The sequence below is a fragment of the Schistocerca americana genome, chromosome 9, assembly GCF_021461395.2.
Source record: "Schistocerca americana isolate TAMUIC-IGC-003095 chromosome 9, iqSchAmer2.1, whole genome shotgun sequence".
Taxonomy (NCBI): Eukaryota; Metazoa; Arthropoda; class Insecta; order Orthoptera; family Acrididae; genus Schistocerca; species Schistocerca americana.
The window spans coordinates 185946046-185971315 of NC_060127.1; the positions used below are offsets into that span (position 1 = coordinate 185946046).

At 45.1% G+C, this 25270-nt stretch overlaps 1 protein-coding gene across 1 annotated transcript in view; it reads right to left on the reverse strand.

Annotated features, from left to right (window-relative positions):
- The window catches only part of LOC124550805 (flocculation protein FLO11-like), a 139994-nt gene that overhangs the window by 11978 nt on the left and 102746 nt on the right, over window positions 1–25270 (reverse strand). The window contains exons 7-10 of the mRNA XM_047125531.1: window positions 23034–23210; window positions 14980–15058; window positions 11148–11565; window positions 1866–1992 (exon numbers count right to left, since the gene is read on the reverse strand). Of these exons, the coding sequence (XP_046981487.1) occupies window positions 1866–1992; window positions 11148–11565; window positions 14980–15058; window positions 23034–23210 (801 nt within the window). The remainder of the gene's footprint in view (window positions 1–1865; window positions 1993–11147; window positions 11566–14979; window positions 15059–23033; window positions 23211–25270) is intronic.

The window sequence follows — 25270 nt, forward strand, 5'->3', positions numbered from 1 at the left end:
GTCATCGCGTTTCCGCATTATCAACAATCAGCAGCGCCGCGACGGTTACGCGCACGCTCGTACAACTGAGAACTGAGAACTGAAAAATTAACTTTACGAACAGTGTTATAACATTACTAGTGACAAGGAGAATTATTACCAGGTATCTGTATGCGTGACGAGCGTGTGAACTTTCGTTCGATCATTCCCTTCCGCATCATCAACAATCACCCGCGTCGTGTCGGTTACGCGTACGCTGGTCTAAATGATATTTTTGTGGACTGTTAATCATCCATTAATTGGGATGTTGTTGTTGTTGTGGTCTTCAGTCCTGAGACTGGTTTGATGCAGCTCTCCATGCTACTCTATCCTGTGCAAGCTGCTTCAACTCCCAGTAACTACTGCAGCCTACATCCTTCTGAATCTGCTTAGTGTATTCATCTCTTGGTCTCCCTCTTCGATTTTTACCCTGCACGCTGCCCTCCAATGCTACATTTGTGATCCCTTGATGCCTCAGAACATGTCCTACCAACCGGTCCCTTCTTCTAGTCAAGTTGTGCCACAAACTTCTCTTCTCGTGAATCCTATTCAAGACCTCCTCATTGGTTATGTGATCTACCTATCTAATCTTCATCATTCTTCTGTAGCACCACATTTTGAAAGCTTCTATTCTCTTCTTGTCTAAACTATTTATCGTCCATGTTTCACTTCCATACATGGCTGCACTCCATACAAATACTTTCAGAAACGACTTCCTCACACTTAAATCAATACTCGATGTTAACAAATTTCTCTTCTTCAGAAACACTTTCCTTGTCATTGCCAGTCTACATTTTATATCTTCTCTACTTCGACCATCATCGGTTATTTTGCTCCCCAAATAGCAAAACTCCTTTACTACTTTGTGTCTCATTTCCTAATCTAATTCCCTCAGCATCACCCGACTTAATTCGTTTTGCTTTTGTTGATGTTCATCTTATATCCTCCCTTCAAGACACCATCCATTCCGTTCAACTGCTCTTCCAAGTCCTTTGCTGTCTCTGACAGAATTACAATGTCATCGGCAAACCTCAAAGTTTCTATTTCTTCTCCATGGATTTTAATACCTACTCCGAATTTTTCTTTTGTTTCCTTTACTGCTTGATCAATGTACAGATTGAATAACATCGGGCAGAGGCTACAACCCTGTCTCACTCCCTTCCCAACCACTGCTTCCCTTTCATGTCCCTCGACTCTTATAACTGCCATTTGGTTTCTGTACAAATTGTAAATAGCCTTTCGCTCCCTGTATTTTACCCCTGCCACCGCCAGAATTTGAAAGAAAAGAAATTGGGATAACACTTCTGAATTGAAATGTAAACAGTGCAACCTGCGAGTTTCCTTTAATCGTCTCAGAATATAGTTGTTCATGCCAGACGTCGAACAGTGTTGTGTTTTAACGTTGTGTGGCTCCCCTTATTCGCTCGCATATTTCGATAGATAATATCAGGCAAGCCAGCAGCAGTGTGGAGCAGAGCAGTACGACCGCCGCGGTATTACCATGTACGTGGTGTGGACAGGGCGCACGGCCACGAAACGAGAAACCAGTTTAAAAGGTAGTACCCCACACCACCCATTCGTACTCCCGGGCGTGTTACAAACTCTGAAGCGAAGGGATTGTTACAGGTGAGGAGTATATGGCACCAGAGCAGCGAGTGAACTGAAAGTAGAAATGAGTGGTGACTTGTGCGCCCGCGAGCCGTACGAGAGCGGGGTGCCGGCGCGAGCTGGCTCACCTTCTTGCTGTCCTGCTCGGTGGGCGACCTGGCGGACCCGTCCGAGGAGTTGGCTTGCTGCTGGGGCTGCTCCTGGGCGGCGTCGGGGGCGGCGGGGGCGTCCGCCCTGGCCGGCTGCTGCTGGGGGCGGCGCTGCAGCCCCCGCTTCTTGCCCGCCAGCGGGCAGCCGCCGTCGCGGGGGGCCTCTGCCGCGTTCTCCTCCGCCGACGAGTTGGCGCCCGAGCTGGACTCTCCGCCGCTGTAACAGCGCGAACCGTGCCGGGGCGTTAATGCGGCACCGCCCAACAGGTCAACGCTAACAATAACAACGCGTGTACTACCGACAGGGGATTTGGTTTTGTTTTGTTTTGCTTTGCTTTAGGGCCAGAAAAGACTGGGGCCATACGCGCCCAAGACAGAAGGAGTTAAAAAGGGACTATACGTCATTGCAAACTGGCATAAGAGAAGACAGCAGAAAACAGGGACGTGGAGAACGGCAATACATGGCAAAATCGTTAACAAACAGGCAACCATTACAGGGTTAACTGCGGTAGCAAAAGAGGACGAGGCTCACGACGGAGCCCTGAGGCACACCGTTTTCCTGGATAAAGGTGTCAGACAAGGCAGAAGCATCACGCACCTTCAAAACTGTCTTTTAAAAATTCCTGAAGCAAACAGGGCAGGCGGCCACGGAAGCCCCACGTGTAAAGAGTACGGAGGGTATCAGTGCTCCAGTAGGTGTCCTAGGCCTTCTCCAAATCGAGAAGCACGGCCGCGGCTGGGATTTCCGCAGAAAACCATTCATGACGTGTGTGGACAAAGTAACGAGATGGTCAACTGCAAAACTCCGCGCTCGAAAGCCACACTGTGCATCCGTTAGTACACTACTGTCCATTAAAATTGCTACACCACGAAGATGACGTGCTACAGACGCGAAATTTAACCGACAGGAAGAAGATGCTGTGATATGCAAATTATTAGCTTTTCAGAGCATTCACACAAGGTTGGCGCCGGTGGCGACACCGACAACGTGCCGACACGAGGAAAGTTTCCAACCGATTTCTCATACACAAACAGCAGTTGACCGGCGTTGACTGGTGAAACGTTGTTGTCATGCCTCGTGTAAGGAGGAGAAATGCGTACCATCACGTTCCCGACTTTGATAAAGGTCGGATTGCAGCATATCGCGATTGCAGTTTATCGTATCGCGACATTGCTGCTTGCGTTGGTCGAGATCCAATGACTGATAGCAGGATATGGAATCGGTGCGTTCCGGAGGGTAATACGGAACGCCGTGCTGGATCCCAACGGCCTCGTATCACTAGCAGTCGAGATGACAGGCATTTTATCCTAATGGATGTAACGGATCCTGCAGCCATGTCTCGATCCCTGAGTCAACAGATGGGGGCGTTTGCAAGACAACAACCATCTGCACCAACAGTTCGACGACGTTTGCAGCAGCATGGACTATCAGCTCGGACACCATGGCTGCGGTTACCCTTGACGCTGCATCACAGACAGGAGCGCCTGCGATGTACTCAACGACGAACCTGGGTGCCCCAATGGCAAAACGTCCTTTTTCGGATGAATCCAGGTTCTGTTTACACCATCATGATGGTCGCATCCGTTTTTGGCTACATCGCGGTCAACGCACATTGGATGTGTGTATTCGTCATCGCCATACTGGTATATCACCCGGCGTGATGGTATGGGGTGCCATTGGTTAGACGTCTCGGTCACTTCTTGTTCGCATTGACGGCACTTTTAACGGTGGACGTTACATTTCAGATGTGTTACGACCCGTGGCTCTACCCTTCATTCGATCCCTGCGAAACCCTACATTTCAGCAGGATAATGCACGACCGCATGTTGCAGGTCCTGTACGGTCCTTTCTGGATACAGAAAATGTTCGACTGCTGCCCTGGCCAGCACGTTCTCGATATCTCTCACTAACTGAAGACGTCTGGTCAATGGTGGTCGAGCAACTGGCTCGTCACAATACGCCAGTCACTACTGTTGATGAACTGTGGTATCGTGTTGAAGCTGCATGGGCGGCTGTACCTGTACACGCCATCCAAGCTCTGTTTGACTCAATGCCCAGGCTTATCAAGGCCGTTATTATGGACAGAGGTGGTTGTTCTGGGTACTGATTTCTGAGCATCTATGCACCCAAGTTGCGTGAAAATGTAATCACATGTCAGTTCTAGTATAATATATTCGTCGAATGAATACCCGTTTATCATCTGCATTACTTTTTGGTGTAGCAATTTTAATGGCCAGTAGTGTAAATGGCGAGACTCGACCCACCACAGCAGCCGGGCAGAAATCATACGTTCCATCACCTTGCAAACGCAGCTGGTGAGAGAGATGGAGGCGGTAGCTAGAAGGAAGGTTTTTGTCCTTACCGGCCTTAGTTATGGGTATGACGGTGGCTTCACGCCAAAGTCTGGGTAATGTGCCCTCTGCCCACATGCGGTTGTACGTGTTAAGCAGAAAGTGCTTTCCCGCGAGAGAAAGGTGCTGCAACATCTGAATGTGGATGGCGTCTGGCCCTGGGACGGAGTATCGGGATGAACTGAGAGCATGATCCAGCTCCGTCATAGTAAAGGCGGCTTTGTAGCACTCACGATTCTGGGAAGAGAAGGAATCGTCCGAGCCTCCTCCACTCGTTTCCGATGGAGGAAGGCAGGTTCATAGTGGGAAGAGCTCGAAACTTCCGCGAAATGGCGGCCCAAGGTATTGGAGATAGCAATAGGGCCCACAATAACATCGTCTGCTACTGTCAGGCCCGTAATTGGCGAATGGATGTTGGTCCCAGACAGGGGGGGTGTGAGGGGGAGTTACTTTACGCATTTTCTACATTTTTTCAGGCGACCATTAGTAGCATCTTATTTATTTATTTATTTATCGTATGCCAATACATATACAATCATTACAGAACTACTACACATCAACATTTAAGCACAGATCTGCAGCTTAAAATAACAACAGCTCTATATGGATATCAAGGTCTTGTATGTATTTTATATCATCACCCGTCGCTTTGACAGGTATCTTCGAAAGGACCCTTGTAGCAACGTACAGGACATGTGCAGACAACACGAGCAACTGTCTGTCGTTCCACATCACAGTTCCAGGATGGCGATGAAGGTTTGCCCCCACTTGTAGAGTGGGTCTGGACATCGTCCGTGGCCCGTTCGGATGCGGTCCAGGGTAGTCTAAACTGTCCGACGCTGGTCCAATCCTCTTGTTTCTTCTGGATGTGAGGCAGCTTTAGGCATTGTGAGGAACTGTTTTCTTGCCAAAAACGTTTCAATTCATCGATGGGATTGAATTTAGTTTCCATGAATACTACCTGTGATGAGAGTGGGATGTCTTGATCTTACAAGGGAACCTCCCCATCGCACCCCCCTCAGATTTAATTCTAAGTTGACATAGTGGATAGATCTTGAAAAATTGAACACAGATCAATCGAGAAAACAGGAAGAAGTTGTGTGGAACTATGAAAAAATAAGCAAAATATACAAACTGAGTAGTCCATGTGGAATATAAGCAACATCAAGGGCAAGGTGACCTCAGGAGCGCTGTGGTCGTGTGGCTAGCGTGAGCAGATGCGGAACCAGCGGTCCTTGGTTCAAGTCTTCCCTTGAGTGGAAATTTTAATGTTTTGTTTTCAGTTTATGTGACAAACTCTTATGTTTTCATCACTTTTTTGGGAGTGATTATCACATCCACAAGAAAACCTAAATCGGGAAAGGTAGAAGAATCTTTTTACCCATTCGCCAAGTGTACAAGTTAGGTGGGTCGACAACATATTCCTGTCATGAGACGCACATGCCGTCACCAGTGTCGTATAGAATATATCAGACGTGTTTTCCTGTGGAGGAATCGATTGACCTATGACCTTGCGATCAAATGTTTTCGGTTCCCACTGAAGAGGCACGTCCTTTCGTCGACTAATCGCACGATTTTGCGGTGCGGTCGCAAAACAAAGACACTAAACTGATTACAGTGAACAGAGACGTCAATGAACGAACTGACAGATCATAACTTTACGAAAATAAAGGTAGTTAACTTATCACTCGAGGGAAGACCTGAACCAAGGACCTCTCGTTCCGCAGCTGCTCACGCTAACCACGAGACCACGGCGCACATATGCTTACTTTATCCTTGATGTTGCATATCTTGCGCATGGACTACTCAGTTTGTATATTTTGCTTATTTTTTTCATAGTTCCACACAACTTCTTCCTGCTTTCTCGATTGATCTGTGTTCAGTTTTTCAAGGCCTATCCACTGTGCCAACTTATAACTAAATCTGAGGGGGGTGCGATGGGGAGGTTCCCTTGTTAGTCTTTTTCGCTCCGCAGGGAATACGTCGTCCATTACTAGAAGGACGGTGTTATTAGCAATCTTCTGGTATTCATGCAGTAGCGCGCTCTCGCGTTTGATATGAGGAGGTGGAATGTGGGTAGAGATAAGTAGCCAGTATTGACCCACTAACAATGTGCAGGGCCTCGTTAAGCTGTACGTCTGTCTTTTTTTACGTGTGGACTATTAAGCCAGACAGGCGCACACTATTCTGCTGCTGAGTACACCGAACTGAGTGTTGATACCGGAGAGCGTCTGCTGGCGATCCCCAACGAGATCCTCAGAGTGTATGCCGAATGTTGTTTCTGGTTTTGATCTTCGCCGATGTTCGTGTCAAGAGCTCCTTGAAAGAAAGTGTCGTATCTAACGTCATCCAAAGATATTTTGGATGTATATTATTATGTCCGTGTCATACAGTAGATCACACGTATTCTGTGGTTGGTGCTAAAGAACAGTCACTTCAAAGCAAATATCTAAAGCCGAGAAGCAGAGGCAGCCAGATAATCTCAAAGACGTCCTGGCTAAAATGATTATGTAAGAAGACATGTTAACAGCATCAACGAGGGTTATTTGGAAAGTAAGGTCCGATTTTTTATGTGCACTAATAATAAACCTGTAAAATCGTGGTGTCTGCGTATGTTTCCCTACCTATCATTCAACACACAAATCTCCAAAACTACTACAGGAATTTTCAAAGGTATTTTCCAGTAGCTTCAGTGTCGCTAGGGACACTGTACAGGCGACATTTCATCAAAATCGGATCGCGGAAAACAATGCGAGGGCATTTGGAAAACAGGCTTCAAATGGCTCTGAGCAGTATGGGACTTAACTTGTGAGGTCATCAGTCCCCTAGAACTCAGAACCACTTAAACCGTAGCGGTCGCGCGGTTCCAGACTTTAGCGCCTAGAACCACTCGGCCACCCCGTGGAAAACGGCGCCTGTTTGCTTCTACAGAAACTTTTATTAAAAACAAAGCTGTAAAAACGAAGCTGTATTTTACACAAAATATCATTCCCAAGCTACTTTTCTACGTAGTTACCGTTCAAATTCAGGCACCTGACGTACCATATTATCAGCTTTCATGTGCCTTGTGCATACCCAGGCTGCCAAGCTATTGAACCACAGATTAACGGCTTCTTTAAGTTCACCATCAATTCGGTAGCGTTGTGCACTCGAAAAATCTTTCAATTAGGAAAATAAGTGAAAATCAGTTGAGGCTGAGTCCGGACTGTATGGCTCAATCAAGTCCCGTGTCACACTCCCTGCGTGCGGACGTGCATCATCGTGAAGTAGGATGGTTCCAGTGGTTAGCATTCTGCGTCGCTTGTTTTTAATTGTGCGACGAAGTCATTGAAGCGTCTTACAACAGGCCGCTGCATTTATCGTCTCGCCTCTAGCTATGTACTCGATGAGTAGGACACCCTTACGCTACCAAGACACCGTAACCAGTATATTTCTGGTGCTCAAAATTAATTTTTCTTTTTTCGGTTTCGTTGGGGATTGCGAAAGATGCCATTCCACTGACTGACGCTTCGTTTCTGGTTCCAAGTGTGGTACCCAAGTCTCTCCACCAGTGACAATCTCACTGAAAAATTCATCACCGTGCTTTTGATAGCGAATGAGAAATGTTAATGCAGTTGGCATTCGTTTGTTTTGTGTTCGTCTGGCAAAATTCGTGGAACGCACATGCCACACACACACACTTCATTACAGCCCAGACCTACAACTAAATCTCGTATGACACAGTTCCTGAAATGGCAAAATTCGTGGAACGCACATGCCACACACACTTCATTACAGCCCAGACCTACAACTAAATCTCGTATGACACAGTTCCTGAAGTGACTGGAAAGAATGAGTTTATTCCAGTAGTTGTAAAACGCCTATCTACTTGGATTTTTGTTTCAATCCTTGGTTTGAGTCCGTCAGTCACCACAGAGGGCCGACCAGAGCGATCTTCGTCCTGAACTTTCTTCCGCCCGCCATTAAACTTGATACAACGCTCCAGAACTGACGCATCGTACATCGTATCACCGTAAACCTGTGTCGTTTGTCTGTATATTTCGATGGGTCGAACATTTTGCGCTTTTTGAAAAGCGGATAACACTGCGCAGCTGCACTCGGCTCGATCGTCAGTTTTTTCACACATTATAAAGCGGCGAAGCTGAACATTAAGGAACAGTACTGAGTCGTGGTTAGCCCCAAACTGAAGTCGGTGAGAACCAAGGTCAGTGTTCGGTCGGCCGTGTTGTGAGGGGACACGGTCTCGTGTTAAAGCATTGTCCTAGAAAATGATGGTCAGGTCCTGCAGAAACTGCCATCACTTCTGTCTCTGTGCTGTTCATTTTTGGAACACAACCTACGACCAGCTTAGAGACAGAAGTGATGACACTTTCTGCAGGACCTGACCACCATTTCACAGGACAATGCTCAAGCACGCACGGTGCAAGCTGTTACTGATTTGTTTGACTGATGGCTGTGGTAAGCACTCCACTTATTGAAGCCCTAGTGAATTTAACTCTTTTTCCAAACTGAAGGAATCACTTCACGGCATTCGATTCAGAACTGCTATAAATTCGTCGGGCAATAGACCGCGCCGCTCGAACTGTCAACACAATTGGCACTGCTAAGAGTATCCGACGACTTCCACATTGCTGGCAACGGGTTATATACAATGCTGGTGACTACTTTGAAGGTCAGTAAATCTTTGAAACACGTATCTTATTTTGCACGAGCTGTAAATAAGTAATTGTCACTATTAAAGTTCCAGCCCTCGTACTCCTGTATGTACCTGGAGTCGTCACTTAAAGGCGTTTCTTGAAACTTTCTAACAGATTTTCTCGAGATAGTTTGCGTTGTATCTTCAAGAGTCGTCCGTTTCAGTTACTCCAGTGACTCTGCGACACTCTCCCACGGGTCAAACAAACATGTGAACATTCGTGCTGCCCTTTGGATGTACATTCAGTATGTCCTGTCAGTCATATTGTAACAACAACAACGCTGTTCTATTGTACATATAAGTAAATTTTTTTTTCCATCTGATTTTTCGATATATTAGTGTAATTGATGTTCTGATTTCATTTCTTTTTTGTTTCATACCATTATGTTAAGGAAACTGTAAACAATTTTCAATGTGAATATTAATGTTTATGTCAAATGTCAAGCAATATTGTAATAGAATTGAAATGTAACAAATGTTGAAACTACTGTAAGATGTTTAAAATTGTAACTGTGCGTCTGGTCCATACGTAGGCAATGTGTTAGAATATGTAGAATGTAAAACCTCGGGTGAATACCCTGTCTGTAAGGGAGCTGTAAAAGGTGGATGGCAGGCGAGCGCGGGAAAATGCGCACGGGCGATGCACGGCACAACGGGCTCAGCAGTTGTAGTCGGAGTTGGGGATTGGTCTGAGCAACACGTTCTGGATCGAGGAGGCTCTCCTGGAAGACGTGGTTTCATTGAGCCTCGGGTATGCCGTTCCAACGCCCATACAGCATGGCAAAATTCCATAGGCACTAAATGGAAAAGTATTGCGACGCTATGAAGAAATAAAGTGCCGGTACGTCAAGAGCCATAGCTGTGGTTGTATGTGGGCTCTGTGCGTCGCCATCTCGCCGCCTGCCAACCGCCGCATCGATACAAACAGGTTGAAACTTTTAGTACTGTATTCGTATGGACCAGTGTTACTTTTGTTCCATACTGTTCAATAACAACTTAATAACAACTTAAATTTTACCAGAACTTTCCTATCATTTAATTATCCTCACAACTAACCTAGACAGGGTCCTTTCCAAATGTTGCGCAATCCGAGTGTCCCGAGATGAAAAATTAAAGTTTGTGTTAATAACAATTACCTGCAGACCTAACTATGTTAGAATGGTGTTTAAGGAACTATTTTGTTAATGAACCAGTAAATGAATAACGAAGGTCTGACGAAGTTGGAAGATAACTTTAATATTGATTTAGTAATGAAGTTTAATTATTTCGAGACAGATAAAAAGGTATTTAAATAAGCAGGAAATAAGATAAAAAGAGTAGTAACTCATACTGGAAATCTTGAGCGCATAATGAATTCAGTAATAAATTTTTTTTAATACAGTGATCATAACAGTTTCAGGGCCCACCCCCCTTTTTATTCATTTGAATTCTGAAGTGTTTCAAACTGATTTGACCAGCAAAGTTAAAGTCAATATAAAAGCCAAAATTTATCAGTGTTTTACCTTTATCAAAATTGACATTGTGTGTGTGTGATTCGAAAGTGCTATTTCTGATTTTAATCAGATCAATAGACAGTACGAAGTTTTGTAGTATACATTATAGTGTAGTGTTATGTATTTATGGTTTTTCCATATTAGTACAGAACGTGAAACTATCAGTTCAGTAGATTTTCTGGTTCTAAAATTCTTCTATATTATGCAGTGTTACTACTTGTTGCTTTGCACGAATATCTGCCAACTAGTACAGGGAAGAAACTCAGTTAATGCCTAATTAGGCTGGCGACCGTATTATTAACAACTGATAGCATCTTCTGTGTTGCTTTTTGTCCGTCCTGACGTGTAGTTGCATTTCGGACTTATCTGACATATCATTGTTATTACAGAGTGGGTGTAAGTCTGATTTGCCACCATTCAGGTACACGCGGTCAATATATATACAAAAATCCTGTCTCGTAAGGTGAACCCCACTCACTTACTATAGTACAGGTTTTAATGAGTATCGTGTGCCCCACGCGCACGTTACAATATTAGGTACAGATCTCACACACTTGAGCAATATCCTAGAATGGGTCGCACGGGTGATTTATAGTCTATAGCAATTCCTCGGTATTGTCGGATTACACCAAAGTCAACCACTTGCTTTACCGACGACAGAGCGTATGTGATCCCTACGAAGTTTCTATGAGTTGGCTGATTCCAACAGTGACTGATGTTATAGTCATAGGATACTAGTTCGTTTTTATGTACGAGACTTGAGAATGTCTCCGGAACCGTACAGTTTCGTCTGATGACAGTGAACGTGCCCGGGCGGCTGCTGCGTGTTACCTGGGACTGGGGGAGCTGGTGGAGGTGCTGGTGGTGGTGGAGGAGGCGTTGTGCATGTCCCAGTGGCGGCCCGGCTGCCGCAGCCCGGGCACCGAGCGCAGCGTCCGCGTGGACGGCGGGACGGGCGCCGCGGCGCGAGGCGCCTTCTTGGGGGCGGCCGCCGCAGAGCGCCGCGACGCCGCAGACGCCGCCGACGTGGGCGCCGACTTGCCTCCTCCGCCGCCGCCGCCGCCTCCGCTGCGGGCGCCGTCGCTGCCGGGGGACGGCAGGGCGCACACCCCCAGCAGCGCGCTGCGGCTCTCGTTCTCGTACAGGCAGTGCACCTGCGGACACACGGCTCCGTCACTCAGGGCCGGACGCGTCGTTCCCAAAGCCGCCCACGTGTCGCGGCCCTCTTTCGACGTGGCAGATGCGTCAGCTGCGAGGGTTGTTCGGAAATGAAAACCACAGTGAAAACCAAAACGAGACTCAGAGGTTATATGGCCGTGGTCCATGGAATTCCTGCCGGCAGGACTGTGCAGGACCAGCCATACCTCTGAAGATGTCCAACGTAGTATTGGACGAAACGTCAGGAATAGAAGAATTCCACAGACCTGCCGGCAGGACTCCGCAGGACCAGCCATACCTCTGAAGATGCCCAACGTAGTATTGGACGAAACGTCAGGAATAGAAGAATTCCATGGACCTGCCGGCAGGACTCCGCAGGACCAGCCATACCTTTGAATATGTCCAACGTAGTATTGGACGAAACGTTAGGAATAGAAGAATTCCATGGACCACGGCCATATAACCCGGAAGAATTATCAAGAACAGTACCATCCGGTCGTGAAAGCCTTCACTGTATGAGACTCAGAGGGCCATAGACACGGGTTCGCAGGTAGATGCCGTGTTTCTTGACTTCCGCAAGGCGTTCGATACAGTCCCCCACAGTTGTTTAATGAACAAAGTAAGAGCATATGGACTATCAGACCAATTGTGTGATTGGATTGAAGAGTTCCTAGATAACAGAACGCAGCATGTCATTCTCAATGGAGAGAAGTCTTCCGAAATAAGGGTGATTTCAGGTGTGCCGCAGGGGAGTGTCGTAGGACCGTTGCTATTCACAATATACGTAAATGACCTTGTGGATGACATCGGAAATTCACTGAGGCTTTTTACAGATGATGCTGTGGTGTATCGAGAGGTTGTAACAATGGAAAATTGCACTGAAATGCAGGAGGATCTGCAGCGAATTGACGCATGGTGCAGGGAATGGCAATTGAATCTCAATGTAGACAAGTGTAATGTGTTGCGAATACATAGATAGTTCCCTCATCATTTAGCTACAAAATAGCAGGTCAGCAACTGGAAGCAGTTAATTCTATAAATTATCTGGGAGTACGCATTAAGAGTGATTTAAAATGGAATGATCATATAAAGTTGATCGTCGGTAAAGACTGAGCTTCATTGGAAGAATCCTAAGGAAACGCAGTCCGAAAACGAAGTAGGTTACAGTACACTTGTTCGCCCACTGCTTGAGTACTGGTCAGCAGTGTGGAATCCGTACCAGATAGGGTTGATAGAAGAGATAGAGAAGATCCAACGCAGAGCAACGCGCTTCGTTACAGGATCATTTAGTAATCGCGGAAGCATTACGGAGATGATAGATAAACTCCAATGGAACACTCTGCAGGAGAGACGCTCAGTAGCTCGGTACGGGCCTTTGTTGAAGTTTCCAGAACATACCTTCACCGAGGAGTCAAGCAGTATATTTCTCTCTCCTACGTATATCTCGCGAAGAGACCATGAGGATAAAATCAGAGAGATTAGAGCCCACACAGAGGCATACTGACAATCCTCCTTTCCACGAACAATACGAGACTGCAATAGAAGGGAGAACCGATAGAGGCATTCAAAGTACCCTCCCCCATACACCGTCAGGTGGCTTTCCGAGTATGGATGTAGATGTAGATGTAGAACTGTTTTATATGCACATTTAGCTACACCTTCCAGGTACTTCTCTACATACTCGCCGCTCCGACGGAGACATTTGTCGCAGTGTTATACCAAAATTTCCAACACCAACGTTATAGAAGGCAGCTTTCTGATAGTTCCCTACGCTGGTCTATAGCGAGTAGCCTGCGCCCCAGTTTTGTCTTCGTAACCAGCGTTTCGTGTGAACAGAGGTGATACTCAGGATGAGCCAATTAGGGCTGTGTTGTGGATCATCGGACACTTCCCATCGAAAAGGCTGCAGAAGCGTCTTGACTGCCCCTGCAGAGTGCGGCTGAGAATTCCCGTGGAGAAGGAAGTGCGTGGCAGTTGTGTTAGGTGGGCTGCATTCATTAAGGGGGAGGGGGGGGGGGGGTAGGGCATCGAACTGGCCGACTTGGAGCAGGAGAGTCACCACAGGGCATTTTTATTTCCACTGTATATACTTTTACAAATAAATTCATAATACTTTTTCAGCATGACCAGGAAGGGTTCAGGATTCACGCTCATAGCAATGGAAGTTCAAAAATATAATAAAATATATTATTTTTACACGTGAAATTTCATTTTTTCACTTACTATTGGCTGCATTCGATGCTATAGGTACACTTTTCTTCCTAAGTACGAGAGATTCCTCGATGAATTTTTCATAGCATACAAACAGTAGTTAGAGGTGTATGAAACTCTAGAATTTTCCAAATCTATTAAAAACTGTACTAAAAACTGAGATAATTAACCATAAAATTTGAGTTTTTTCTAAACATTAAGTTTAAAATGTAACAGCTCATTCATTTCTTCATTAATTTAACAAATTCCAGAGTTTCATACACCTGTAAGTATGGTTTGTATGCTGTGCAAAATTAATCGAAGAATCTCCCTTACTTATGAAGAAAAGTGTACTTATAGCAACAAATGCCGCCAATAGAAAGTAGTATGGGATGAAAGACGAAGAACTACAAATGGCTTGAATTCGGATTTGTTTCATATTTCTACACTGAAACTGCATGCGACTAGCAATGAAATATGCGTTTGCGGAGAAACTTGGACACCAGAACATGTCGAACTGCTATGCAACACGCTAGCACAACGAAAGTGACATCGCCACAAATATGTAATCCCGATGATTGGAACACAATAAATAGCGTAGCCGTTATTGTATCACACACTGCATGAAAAATACAAGCGCCAAACCCCTACGGAAGGAGGTGTTGACAAGCACAAACAACAGAACAAACCACATGGTAGGACACAAGCATGACCCCAAGTTCCGAATCCGAGGAAGGAACCAACACACTAAGGGAACACGACTCGGAAGGAACCAACACGTAAGGGACCCAAACCAACAACGCATGCCATTGCATGCCACAACACAGTCACAAACAACACAACAGGGAGTAAAAATCATAAGACAAACACAGACACCACATAGTAAGCCTCTAGCAACAGCATAACTTCACTTACGAAGGGAAGGCTCGAAGAACTTTTATTCCGAGCCTCCTACTTCCCAACGACATATTGCATAGCGTTTAAAGTATACTGCAGACAAGCAGTAATGTATTGTCCGACTTATTGTGTGTAAATAGAAGAGCATTCCTTTCTCTAATTAAAACTAAATGAATTAATTTTACATATCAAATGTATTTTCTGCATAAAGTATGTATAAAACTAAAAATGTATTGTATTTAGTTATTTAAGGAATAATGCATTAAGTAGCGATGAACTACATTCTGTACCTAGTAACAAATTTACAAACATAAGTGTATTCCGTATGTAAAGCTAAAATTAATGTATTACATGTATCAAATGCTCAGTCAGTATTTAATCTGTACAATACCAGGCGTAGGTATCACATAAAACATACCGTAACTACCAACAATAGGACAAACAAACAGCTGCTGAATATCATGTAGTGCATGTAGTGTCCTGACTTGCAACAGTCCCTGTAATATACCAATACACACAAACTCAGTAAACATACATAAGCACAAACCATTTCAGATGAGAGTAGCTCGAGGTTCTACCGAGACCTTACCCGCCGGCCGGTGTGGCCGTGCGGGTCTAGGCGCTGCAGTCTGGAGCTGGGCGGCCGCTAAGGTCGCAGGTTCGAATCCTGCCTCGGGCATGGATGTGTGTGATGTCCTTAGGTTAGTCAGGTTTAAGTAGTTCTTAGTTCTAGGGGACTGATGACCTCAGATGTTAAGTCCCATAGTGCTCAGAGCCATTTTGAACCTTCTTACCTGAAATACTTTCAGCTCCAGACTGTAGCGCCTAGAACCGCACTGCCACACCGGCCGGCACACTCATTGTATTACTTATTTCTTTTTAATTTTTTATATATAAATTATATTCTCATCAACTGGACAGAAACATATTAGATAGAACCATTGTAACAATTGTTAAACAGTCAATTCGCTGTAACCTTAAAGAAAATTTTTTTTTATATTACACTCCTTTCCTGTATTACTCGCAAATAGAGCGAGGAAAAAACTAGTCTATATGCCTCGGTATGAGCCCTGTGTTCTCATACTTCGTGCTCCTTCCGCGGAATGTATGTTGGTGGCAGTAGAATCGTTTGGCAGTCAGCTTCAAACGGAGGTTCTCTGAATTTTCTCAACACTGTTTCTTCCCTCCAGGGATTCCCATTCAAGTTCCCGAAGCATTTCCGTAACACTTACGTGTTGTTTGAACCTACCAGCAACAAATCTATCAGCCCGCCTCTGAACTGCTTCAGTCTGACCTGGTACGGATCCCAAACACTCGCAGTGTGTTCCTTCAGTCTGACCTGGTACGGATCTCGAACACTCTAGCAGTACTCAAGAATAGATCCCCCAACGTCCTATATTTACTAAAATTCTCGCAATAAACCAAAGTCCACCACTCGCCTTCCCTGCCATAGTTCTCATATGCTCGTTCCATTTCATCTCTTTTTGCACCGCTACACCCAGATATGTAGACACTAGGAATACTTTATCTGAACATTACAGTTTATTCTTCCTACTGGTCCACATTAACTTACATTTTCTCACGTTCAGAGCTAGCTGACATTCGTCACATTAGCTATAGATTTTGTCTAAGTCATCTAGTATCGGCGTACAGTGACTCAATTTCGTCACTCTACCGTACACCACAGCATCATCAGGAAACGACCGCACATTGCCGTCTGCCAAATCATGTGTACAGAAAACAGCCGTGCTATCATACTTCCCTGGGACACTTCTGACGATGCCCTTGTTTCTGACGAACACAAACAACATATATCACGGGAAAAATAAATTTTCAGTATGTTTTAACTTACTACTAGCTGACAAACCTGGGACTGCCGTGCTATTCATTTTGCATTGTAAGCTCCTTCGCGTCTCCATGAAACTATTTTATAAGCGTCTCTACGGCAACGCTTCTTCACAGCTCTATAGCCGGCTACTGTTTCTGCCTACAGCTCTTAGCACTTCGCAGTTGAAAACTGTAAATACCGCTGCCAGATCGCGATGATTTCAGTAAGCTGACTCGACTGTAGGAGTACCTTGGTAGTAATTAATAACTGAACTAGAAGTTCATGCGAAATGGTATGTGTCGTACCATGATATGCACCAAGACAAAACAAACGACACACCATGAAGGATTTATCAGAATGGGACGGAAATCGACAGATGTGATGTACATGTGCAGACAACCAAATCGTAACAAATTTCAGGAAAAATGTACGATTTATTCGAGACGGAAGAGCTAGGCAAACCGAGTACGTCAGTAACGTGTCGGTCCATCTGTGGCCATGTTGCAACCAGTTATTCGCCTTGGCCTTCACCAACACAGTTGTCGTATGTCATCCGGAGGGACATATGCAAATTCTGTCCAACTGGCGTGTTAGATCGTCAAAATCGTGAGGTGTTGGAGGGGTCTGCCCATATTGCTCGAAACGTTCTCAGGTAGGGCTTGGCAAGCACCAAAACAAGCAGTCTCCCCATGTGCGGGTAGGCATTATCTTGCTGAGATGTAAGCGCAGGATGGCTTGCTATGAAGGCCAAAAAAAGCGGGGCACAGAGTATCACTGACAAACCGCTGTGATGTAAGTGTGTCACGGAAGACAGCCCTTCTATAATATGCATGGAACTGAACACAATAAAATTTTTATCTGGTAGAAACTGTCGGCATACGGTCAGATGCAGGCAGTTTCGCAGATTTTCGTCATGGTGCCACGTAATTATGACTTATTTAGTTTCACATTCGGAAAAAGGCCGTTCGCACACATTTGGTGTTATGTATCACAGGATGTCAAATAAAAAGCCTTTCAGCCGTCTAGTTTCCAAATTTATTTTATTTGGATGTCAGTATCAGCGTTTTATTACGCCATCTACGGGCCCACGACCGACGTGTAAGATGATTCAACACCTCGGTTCTGATCAAAGCAGGGAACAGCAATACTGGTATTGGTACATTTTTACTACAGCGATAACTTCAACCATCATCTGCCGATATATAAACTGCATCACGTTTGAAACTTCATTATGGGGGCTTCGAAACACTTCCCGAGGCAAACAATGCAGACTTCGTGGACAGTTTTAACGTAAAAGCATTTGTCTTTTAAACAGGAAATACACTGTAAATCCGTCAGTTCTATCTGCACATGGAGAGGGGCGTTATCAACTGGAATAGCGCACTGCCACACGGCCTCGAAAACACCTCAAACCACACGTTTGACTGCCAGTGATGTCAAAAACTTTAGAAGTCTATCCTAATTCTTTCAACGCCACAATGAATTCTTCAAAATTCAGGGTTTGTTTAACGCCAGTGGGCTTGGGGAAATGGACGGTGTTTTTTTCGTCAGAAACCAGGCAACACGTTTCCAGTTATCAACAGTGCAATGTCGGTGTTCAGGAGTCAGGCGAGGCACAAAGCTTTGTGTCGTCCAGTCATCAAGGGTACACTGTAATGTGACTACGTGCCATTTAGTGAAGGCCAGGCATAGTCAAGGCGCAACGGCAGAGAAAGTGGACGCTTATGCCATCTGTGGGCCAGAATCGAAGGCAAAGCAGAAGTGCTTCTGCCCGGTAGCAGCTAAATTAAAGAACGCTATGCGGGAGACACGTGTCTGGCTTGTGCTGCACTCCGACAGCGATGTAACAAAAGAATTAAACTAAATAATATTGTTGTGTGGAGTAAAAATATAAATGTAATATTACTTTAATATATGAAAATGACTGTAACTGAATATTGTAATGCTATGGTATGTTTAATTGTAGATAGAGAACTTGGCGTAATGTAAAATAATGTTTAGATGTGGGGGGAATCCCCGAGAATGAGAACAGTGTACAGGTTGGCGCGTAACATTGGCGGTAGAAGTAAGTTGGCGTAGCTCTGAGGCAGAACAGATGTTTAGTGGCGTAAAAGTGACTGCCGGTGTGTGCTATTGTAACGTTGCTAAAAGATCATTTAGAAGTGAGCTGAAAACAGATATAGACTTGGTTTATCGTATGGCTACAAGGTAAATGGACACTAAGGCTTGTAAGACGCGGTATTTCGACGGAGATGGGCTATGAGCGGCAAAATGGTACGGTTTCCCGCTCTGAGGTACATGGCAGTGCATGCTGCAATGCTGCGTTAATTGCGACGAGTTTCTTGTGCCAACGGCGAGGTGTGAAGGGACCAGTAGCCGCGTCCAACAGCGTATCGCGGTCTCAATAACTGATGAGGTCCACTTGTGAGCTCACTTCGGTAGCAACGAACTAGAAGTTATCGCACAGGAGTATGATTATGAACAGTGGTGGTTATACCGACGCCATTACCAGTACATTTATATTCTGTGAATCAGTTTGTGTAATAGTCAAAACCAAGTTCTCTACAGTGTGTTAAGTTTGGAGGCAATAATAATTTTGTGGTTTAAATTGCATTCCCCGAGTGTAATCAATTACATAAAGGAAATAGCTCATTATTAGCCCATATCCAGTGATTTCTATGAGCTGCAACATCAGTGAAAAGTTATGGTGCGTGAGTGTCGGCGTAGCTACATTGCAAGACAAAATAGTCGGAGTTAACGCCGAAATTGCCAGCAGACGCCGCTTCATTCAACGGATGGAAGATGCTTAATTACTATCCAGTTCGATGTGGTGGCTTTTCAGTACATTGCCGTAGTCGGTTCCGTCCGAGCAACGTAATTCTCAATTAGTGTTTTCAGTAACTATATTGACAAGCAGATCTATATTGTTATTTAATAAACGTTCAAGGAAATTGCTGCCACCACTGTACACATTGTGCCTTCAGCACAATGCAAGCTCAATAACATTAAATTCAGTAATTACAAATTGTTTAGTTTACATTAACCTGAAGCAAGTTCAAGTGTTTATCACGTCTGTTTATGTATTGTGAAACGATTTCAGGCTGTGTTAGTATTTTAATGAGTAATGTCCTGCTGCTAGGCAATATCAAACATACAGAATTAAGTGCTCCCTGTTCAGTCACTTCAAAGAGATTATCAGTGCTACTAACAATCAAATACAGACGTAAAAGTAAGTTGGTTATTCCAAAAATTCCATGTCGTAATTGGATCACCATAGGGTGTCTATTCAAACCTATTACAGGCGAGAGCCGCTTTCCCGAAGTCCGATGCCGCATGGTCTAATAATAATACAGTAAATTCGGGTAGTGTCATCGCAACACGAGTGGGCCTTCGGCTCCGAAAGCCCATATCGATGATGTTGCGTTGAATGGTTCGCATGCTGGCACTTGCTGTTGGCCCAGCGTTGAAATCTGCTGCAATTTGCGGAAAGGCTATAGTTCAGTCACGATGTACGATTCCCTTCAGTCGTCGTTGGTCCCGTTGTTGCAGGATCTTTTTCCGGCCGCAGCGATGTCGGAGATTTTATGTTTTAACGTATTTGTGATATTCACGGTTCACTCGTGAAATGGTCGTACGGGACATTGCTACCTCGGAGATACTGTGTCCCATCGCTCTGGCGCCGTCTCTAACACCACGTTCAAACTCACTTATATCTTGATGACCTGCCATCGTAGCAGCAGTGACCGATCTAACAACTGCGTCAGACACTTGTCTTTTATAGGCGTTGCCGACCGCAGCGCCGTATTCTGCCTGTTTGCGCATCTGTGTATTTGTATACGCATGCCTGTAGGAGTTTCTTCGGCGCTTCAGTGCGGTAATATGGCTACAATTAAAGCTCTGAGTGTGCGGTAACAAGCCTATATATCGTATGCTTCAGTGGTGGTCACTTTAGCGCAGTGAATAACGTCACAGATTCACAATGACAATTTGATATGATTATAGTCGCGTCTCATTCCATCAAAAAAAAAAAAAAAAGAATTTAACCCTCGCGTTTTTAGTAGCTTCCAATACTTTGAAGGAAGGTGTTAATTTTAAATTCTCTGTCTGACTTGGTGGTCAGACCTTTAGCCGTTGTTTCAAATTTGTCTGTGGCCTTCAGCCGTGCAATAAGTTAATATTTCATGAATTAGACTTTCGGCCGTTCTGTTGTCAGTTTAAAAAGAAATGTCTTGGTTAGAAAAAAATTGTTTACTGATGTGTTTTAATTATAGCTGTCTTTCAGTGTAGGCCTTCAGCCGCTAATTGTTGTCAATTGCATGTCTTTTTTTAAAAAAATTACCTTCTATTTTTAATTGCTTTTGGTTTCTAAGCCAGTCCTTCAGCCATTCTTGTTTCGATGTGGTTTTGCGGCCTTCAGCCCAGAAAGTATCTCAAGTTTTCTTTAACTGGGCCTTCAGCTGTATTGTCTAATTGTGATCCTTTAAAGGAATGTGTAAATAAGTGGTTCTTTGGAAAATAAAGTTGTATGTGTGTGATTGTGCAACTCTCAGTTACTGTTTACGGCCCCATCCACAATCGTAACCTTATCCTGTGCGTTCTCCGAGTTCCTACCAACCACGTTTCATGTGTATACCATAATCTTCGATGTTAGGTAAATACAAGTGCGCTCATTTGGGGATGTGAGTTTGTCTTATTAACTTAATCTGCAGAAGACCTTGTACTACTTACAGAAAGATATTTCGCCCTTTTTTCAAGTTTTGTAATTGAAGTGTAGGGATTCTGCTACTCAGTAGAAACAGTGATCAATTAAGAGTGACCTTACGATTTTACTAAAAGGTGAGAATGATGAAAAAATTTTTGATATATGGAGAATTATCGTAAATTTGTATCGCACTATTTGTAATGGAAGTTTCTTCATATGATGTCCTCACTCGCTGGACATAGTACTTTCCTTTTTGCCCTTTAATATTTTCACAGGTATTGCAGTTTTTACTTACGTATACTGGGTGATCAAAAAGTCAGTATAAATTTGAAAACTGAATAAATCACGGAATAATGTAGATAGAGAGGTACAAATTGACGCACATGCTTGGAATGACATGGGGTTTTATTACAACCAAAAGAAAATATAAACGTTCAATAAATGTCCGACAGATGGCGCTTCATCTGATCAGAATAGCAATAATTAGCATAACAAAGTAAGACAAAGCAAAGATGATGTTCTTTACAGGGAATGCTCAATACGTCCACCACCATTCCTCAACAATATCTGTAGTCGAGGAATAATGTGAACAGCACTGTAGAGCATGTCCGGAGTTATGGTGAGGCACTGGCGTCGGATGCTGTCTTTCGGCATCCCTAGAGATGTCGGTCAATCACGATACACTTGCGACTTCAGGTAACCCCAAAGCCAATAATCGCACGGACTGAGGTCTGGGGACCTGGGAGGCCAAGCATGACTAAAGGGGCGGCTGAGCACACGATCATCACCAAACGACGTGCGCAAGAGATCTTTCACGCGTCTAGGAATACTTTCTAATAAAACCCCATGTCATTCCAAGCATGTGTGTAAATTTTTACCCCTCTATCTACATTACTTCGTGGTTTATGAAGTTTTCAAATTTATACTGACTTTTTGATCACCCGGTACTATGGAGAGAACAAGCTGACCAGAATACTGACAAGGGAAAAAGGACGTTGTAGTAGAGCTAATGCGGGAATTTTACGGCCATTTCGTAAACGAACATGGTGATATACGAGTGAGATACAGCCAACAACTGCCGCTGGAGCGAGTTGCGATCGCTTATACCAGGGGTCTCCAAACTACAGCCCGCGAGGTCCGGCAAACCGTCCCCCGTTAGCTGGCCGGACACCCCCGGTATCCGGCCCGCCAAACATTTGAGGTGGTGCCTGTACTGCCAACAACTGACTTTCGAGGCCTATCGCGACCAATACACCGCGACATTGGGTCTGCTACTCGCTACAAGACTACAGAACTACACTTATTGTTGCGCCGCTTGAAATAACAATGCGTTGACATACTCTACCTTTGTTACGTCTTGCAGTAATAGTGTTGCTAACAATAATTTTGAAATTTCGTTAACTATGCAGGACGCTTTCGTGAAGAATGTGCAGTGACATACTTTTTTTTTCGGTGAAATTCGCCAGAATAAAATACGCCAGGATTTCGGTCGGGTACGTCCACTAATCAAAATTATGTAATTAAATAAAAATCGTAGTTAGTTTCAGTGCTAGCTATTCCCACAACCTTAGATTTTTGCGATTTCATCTTTCCTTTCGCCTCACATTACGGTGATCATGGAGTGCTAGGGTGCTTTAATCCCACTAGGTAGATCTTGGCCCTTATGACTTCGTGCAGGAGTCAATGTGGCCCGCGGACTAAAACATTTGGAGACCCCTGGCTTATACCACATGGGGCACACATACCGCCTGCAGTAGCCCCGTCGTTTCTGAGCGTTCGGCAGCACGGTCGGTGTGCGCGACGGCTTAAGGTAGAGAGCTATGGAACAGGCAGGGTGACTGGAATGGACGCCTGGAGTGCAGGTGTCCAGCGCACACCGTCACAGTGGCAGCCGTGGTGGTGGTGGTGGCAGTTAGCAGTGGTGGCTGGTGGCTGCACGTACCTTGGCGAGGGCGTTGAGCGAGGCGACGCGGTGGCGCTTGGGCCCGGACCAGAAGCCGAACAGCCGGATGCGGCGCGCGCGCTGCTCCGAGTCGCTGCCGCTGTCGGCCGGCGCCTGCTTGCGCCGCGACGCCGCCGTCGAGCTCGCCTTCTTCAGCAGGCGGCGCTTCTTCTTCACCTGCGCACCACAACACAACACGCCACCCCGCTCGTCACGCCGGAACTACTACACTGCAGCAGGCCGCACAACAATGGACGTACACAGAACGACAGTACAGTAGTACAGCACTGGGCTGGCTGAGTGACGTCAAGAGACACGCACGTCCGTGTAAGCGGAGAGCGGTAACAAGATGTGGTTGCCTTCGGTGCGCGGACAGCTCACAGTGGGATGGTTGGTTGGTTGGTTGGTTGGTTGGGGTTGAAGGGACCAAACAGCAAGGTCATCAGTCCCTTGTTTCAAATGTGGTCCGTTCCGATAGTGTGACATCTCAGAAAAGTCAGAACGATAAAAGGGAAAAGGCTAAAAAATGTAAAAGGGCATTCATGTGTAAGTAGGCTGTTTAGGTTTTTTTATTGGTAACGCCACCTCTGTATGAAAATCACTGGCTGTGCTGTGTGCAGTCTGTGGCTGCTTTGCATTGTTGTAATACTCGCCATTGTAGTGTTAGGCAGCTGGCTGTGAACAGCGCGTAGCGTTGCGCAGTTGGAGGTGAGCCGCCAGCAGTGGTGGATGTGGGGAGAGAGATGGCGGAGTTTTGTAATTTGTCATGAATTGCTATATATATTATGACTTTTGATGATACTAAGGTAAATACATTGTTTGTTCTCTATTAATATCTTTCATTTGCTAACTATGCCTATCAGTAGTTAGTGCCTTCCGTAGTTTGAATCTTTTATTTAGCTGGCAGTAGTGGCGCTCGCTGTACTGCAGTAGTTCGAGTAATGAAGATTTTTGTGAGGTAAGTGATTTCTAAAAGGTATAGTTTCATGTTACTCAGGGCCATTCTTTTGCAGGGATTTTTGAAAGTCAGATTGCGTTGCGCTAAAAATATTGTATGTCAGTTTAAGCACAGTCTTGTATAATGGTTCAAAGGGGACGTTTCACATGTTGCCAATGGTGAAAACAAAATGAGGTAAGTCAGCAAGAGAGCAAACTGAACGCTATGCTAGAGGCAGGAAATATCCCACCTCTGAAGCAGAAGAGGCAAGACCACCTGCGACTTAAAAGGTGCAACCGCTAAAATGTAGAAGTGCGTATGGGAAAAGGAGACTAACCAATCCTAAAAAATGATAAAAACAGAGTAAAAGGGGAAGAAAAGAGGATCTCGGCCAGGGAGGGGAGTCGGGAATCTCCAAACACGGCTTACAGTGGGGGATACCCCAACACTCACCGCCCTGCCCCAACACCAGACAGAGATTAAAAACCTTAAAACTGAGAATAAAAACCACTTTCCCGGAGGAAACCGAGAACCAGGTCGACCATCCGGGAATCGTCAGCCAACATCGAAGGTAAAGTGCGGCGGAGTCTGCACTTAGCACGCAGAGGCAAAAGAAGAGGGCATTCAACCAAAATGTGGGCAACTGACTAGAAGGCTCCACAACCACAAAGTGGGGGTGGCTCATCACGCAAAACAAAACCATGGGTCAGCCTGGTATGGCCAATGCGGAGACAACACAGTGTGGTCGAGTCCTATCGGGAGAAAGGAAGAACGCCACGGGCCAGGTGTCACCTTAAGACAGGGGAGAAGCCTCACAAGAGTTGGCCCATGATTCTCACAGTGGGAGCATCGGACCTGTTCATCACCGATTTTGATGACTCTTGGCTATTAAGAAAAGAAGTTCGAGCGTCGTGTCCATCCGCCAAACTCGCCCTATGCACGGTGTTCACAAAAACGTGTCGAATTCTTCGAGAAGTGGTAGTACTCGTAGAAACAAGTAAAACTAGTGCAATAAACATGCCGCGAGGGGGTAGCCGCGTGGTCTCAGGCTCCCCCCGTCGGAGGTTCGAGTCCTCCCTCGGGTATGGGTGTCTGTGTTGTTCTTATCCTAACTTATTTTAAGTTAGATTAACTAGTGTTTAAGCCTAGGGACCGATGACCTCAGTAGTTTGGTCCCGTAAGACCTTACCACAAATATGCAAACTGATTATCAGTTTCAAAGGACGGACGTGTAACTATTGCAGTCAAATTCCGGTTTCATATTTCTACACACGGCAGGGCATGAACAGCGTCAGAGGTT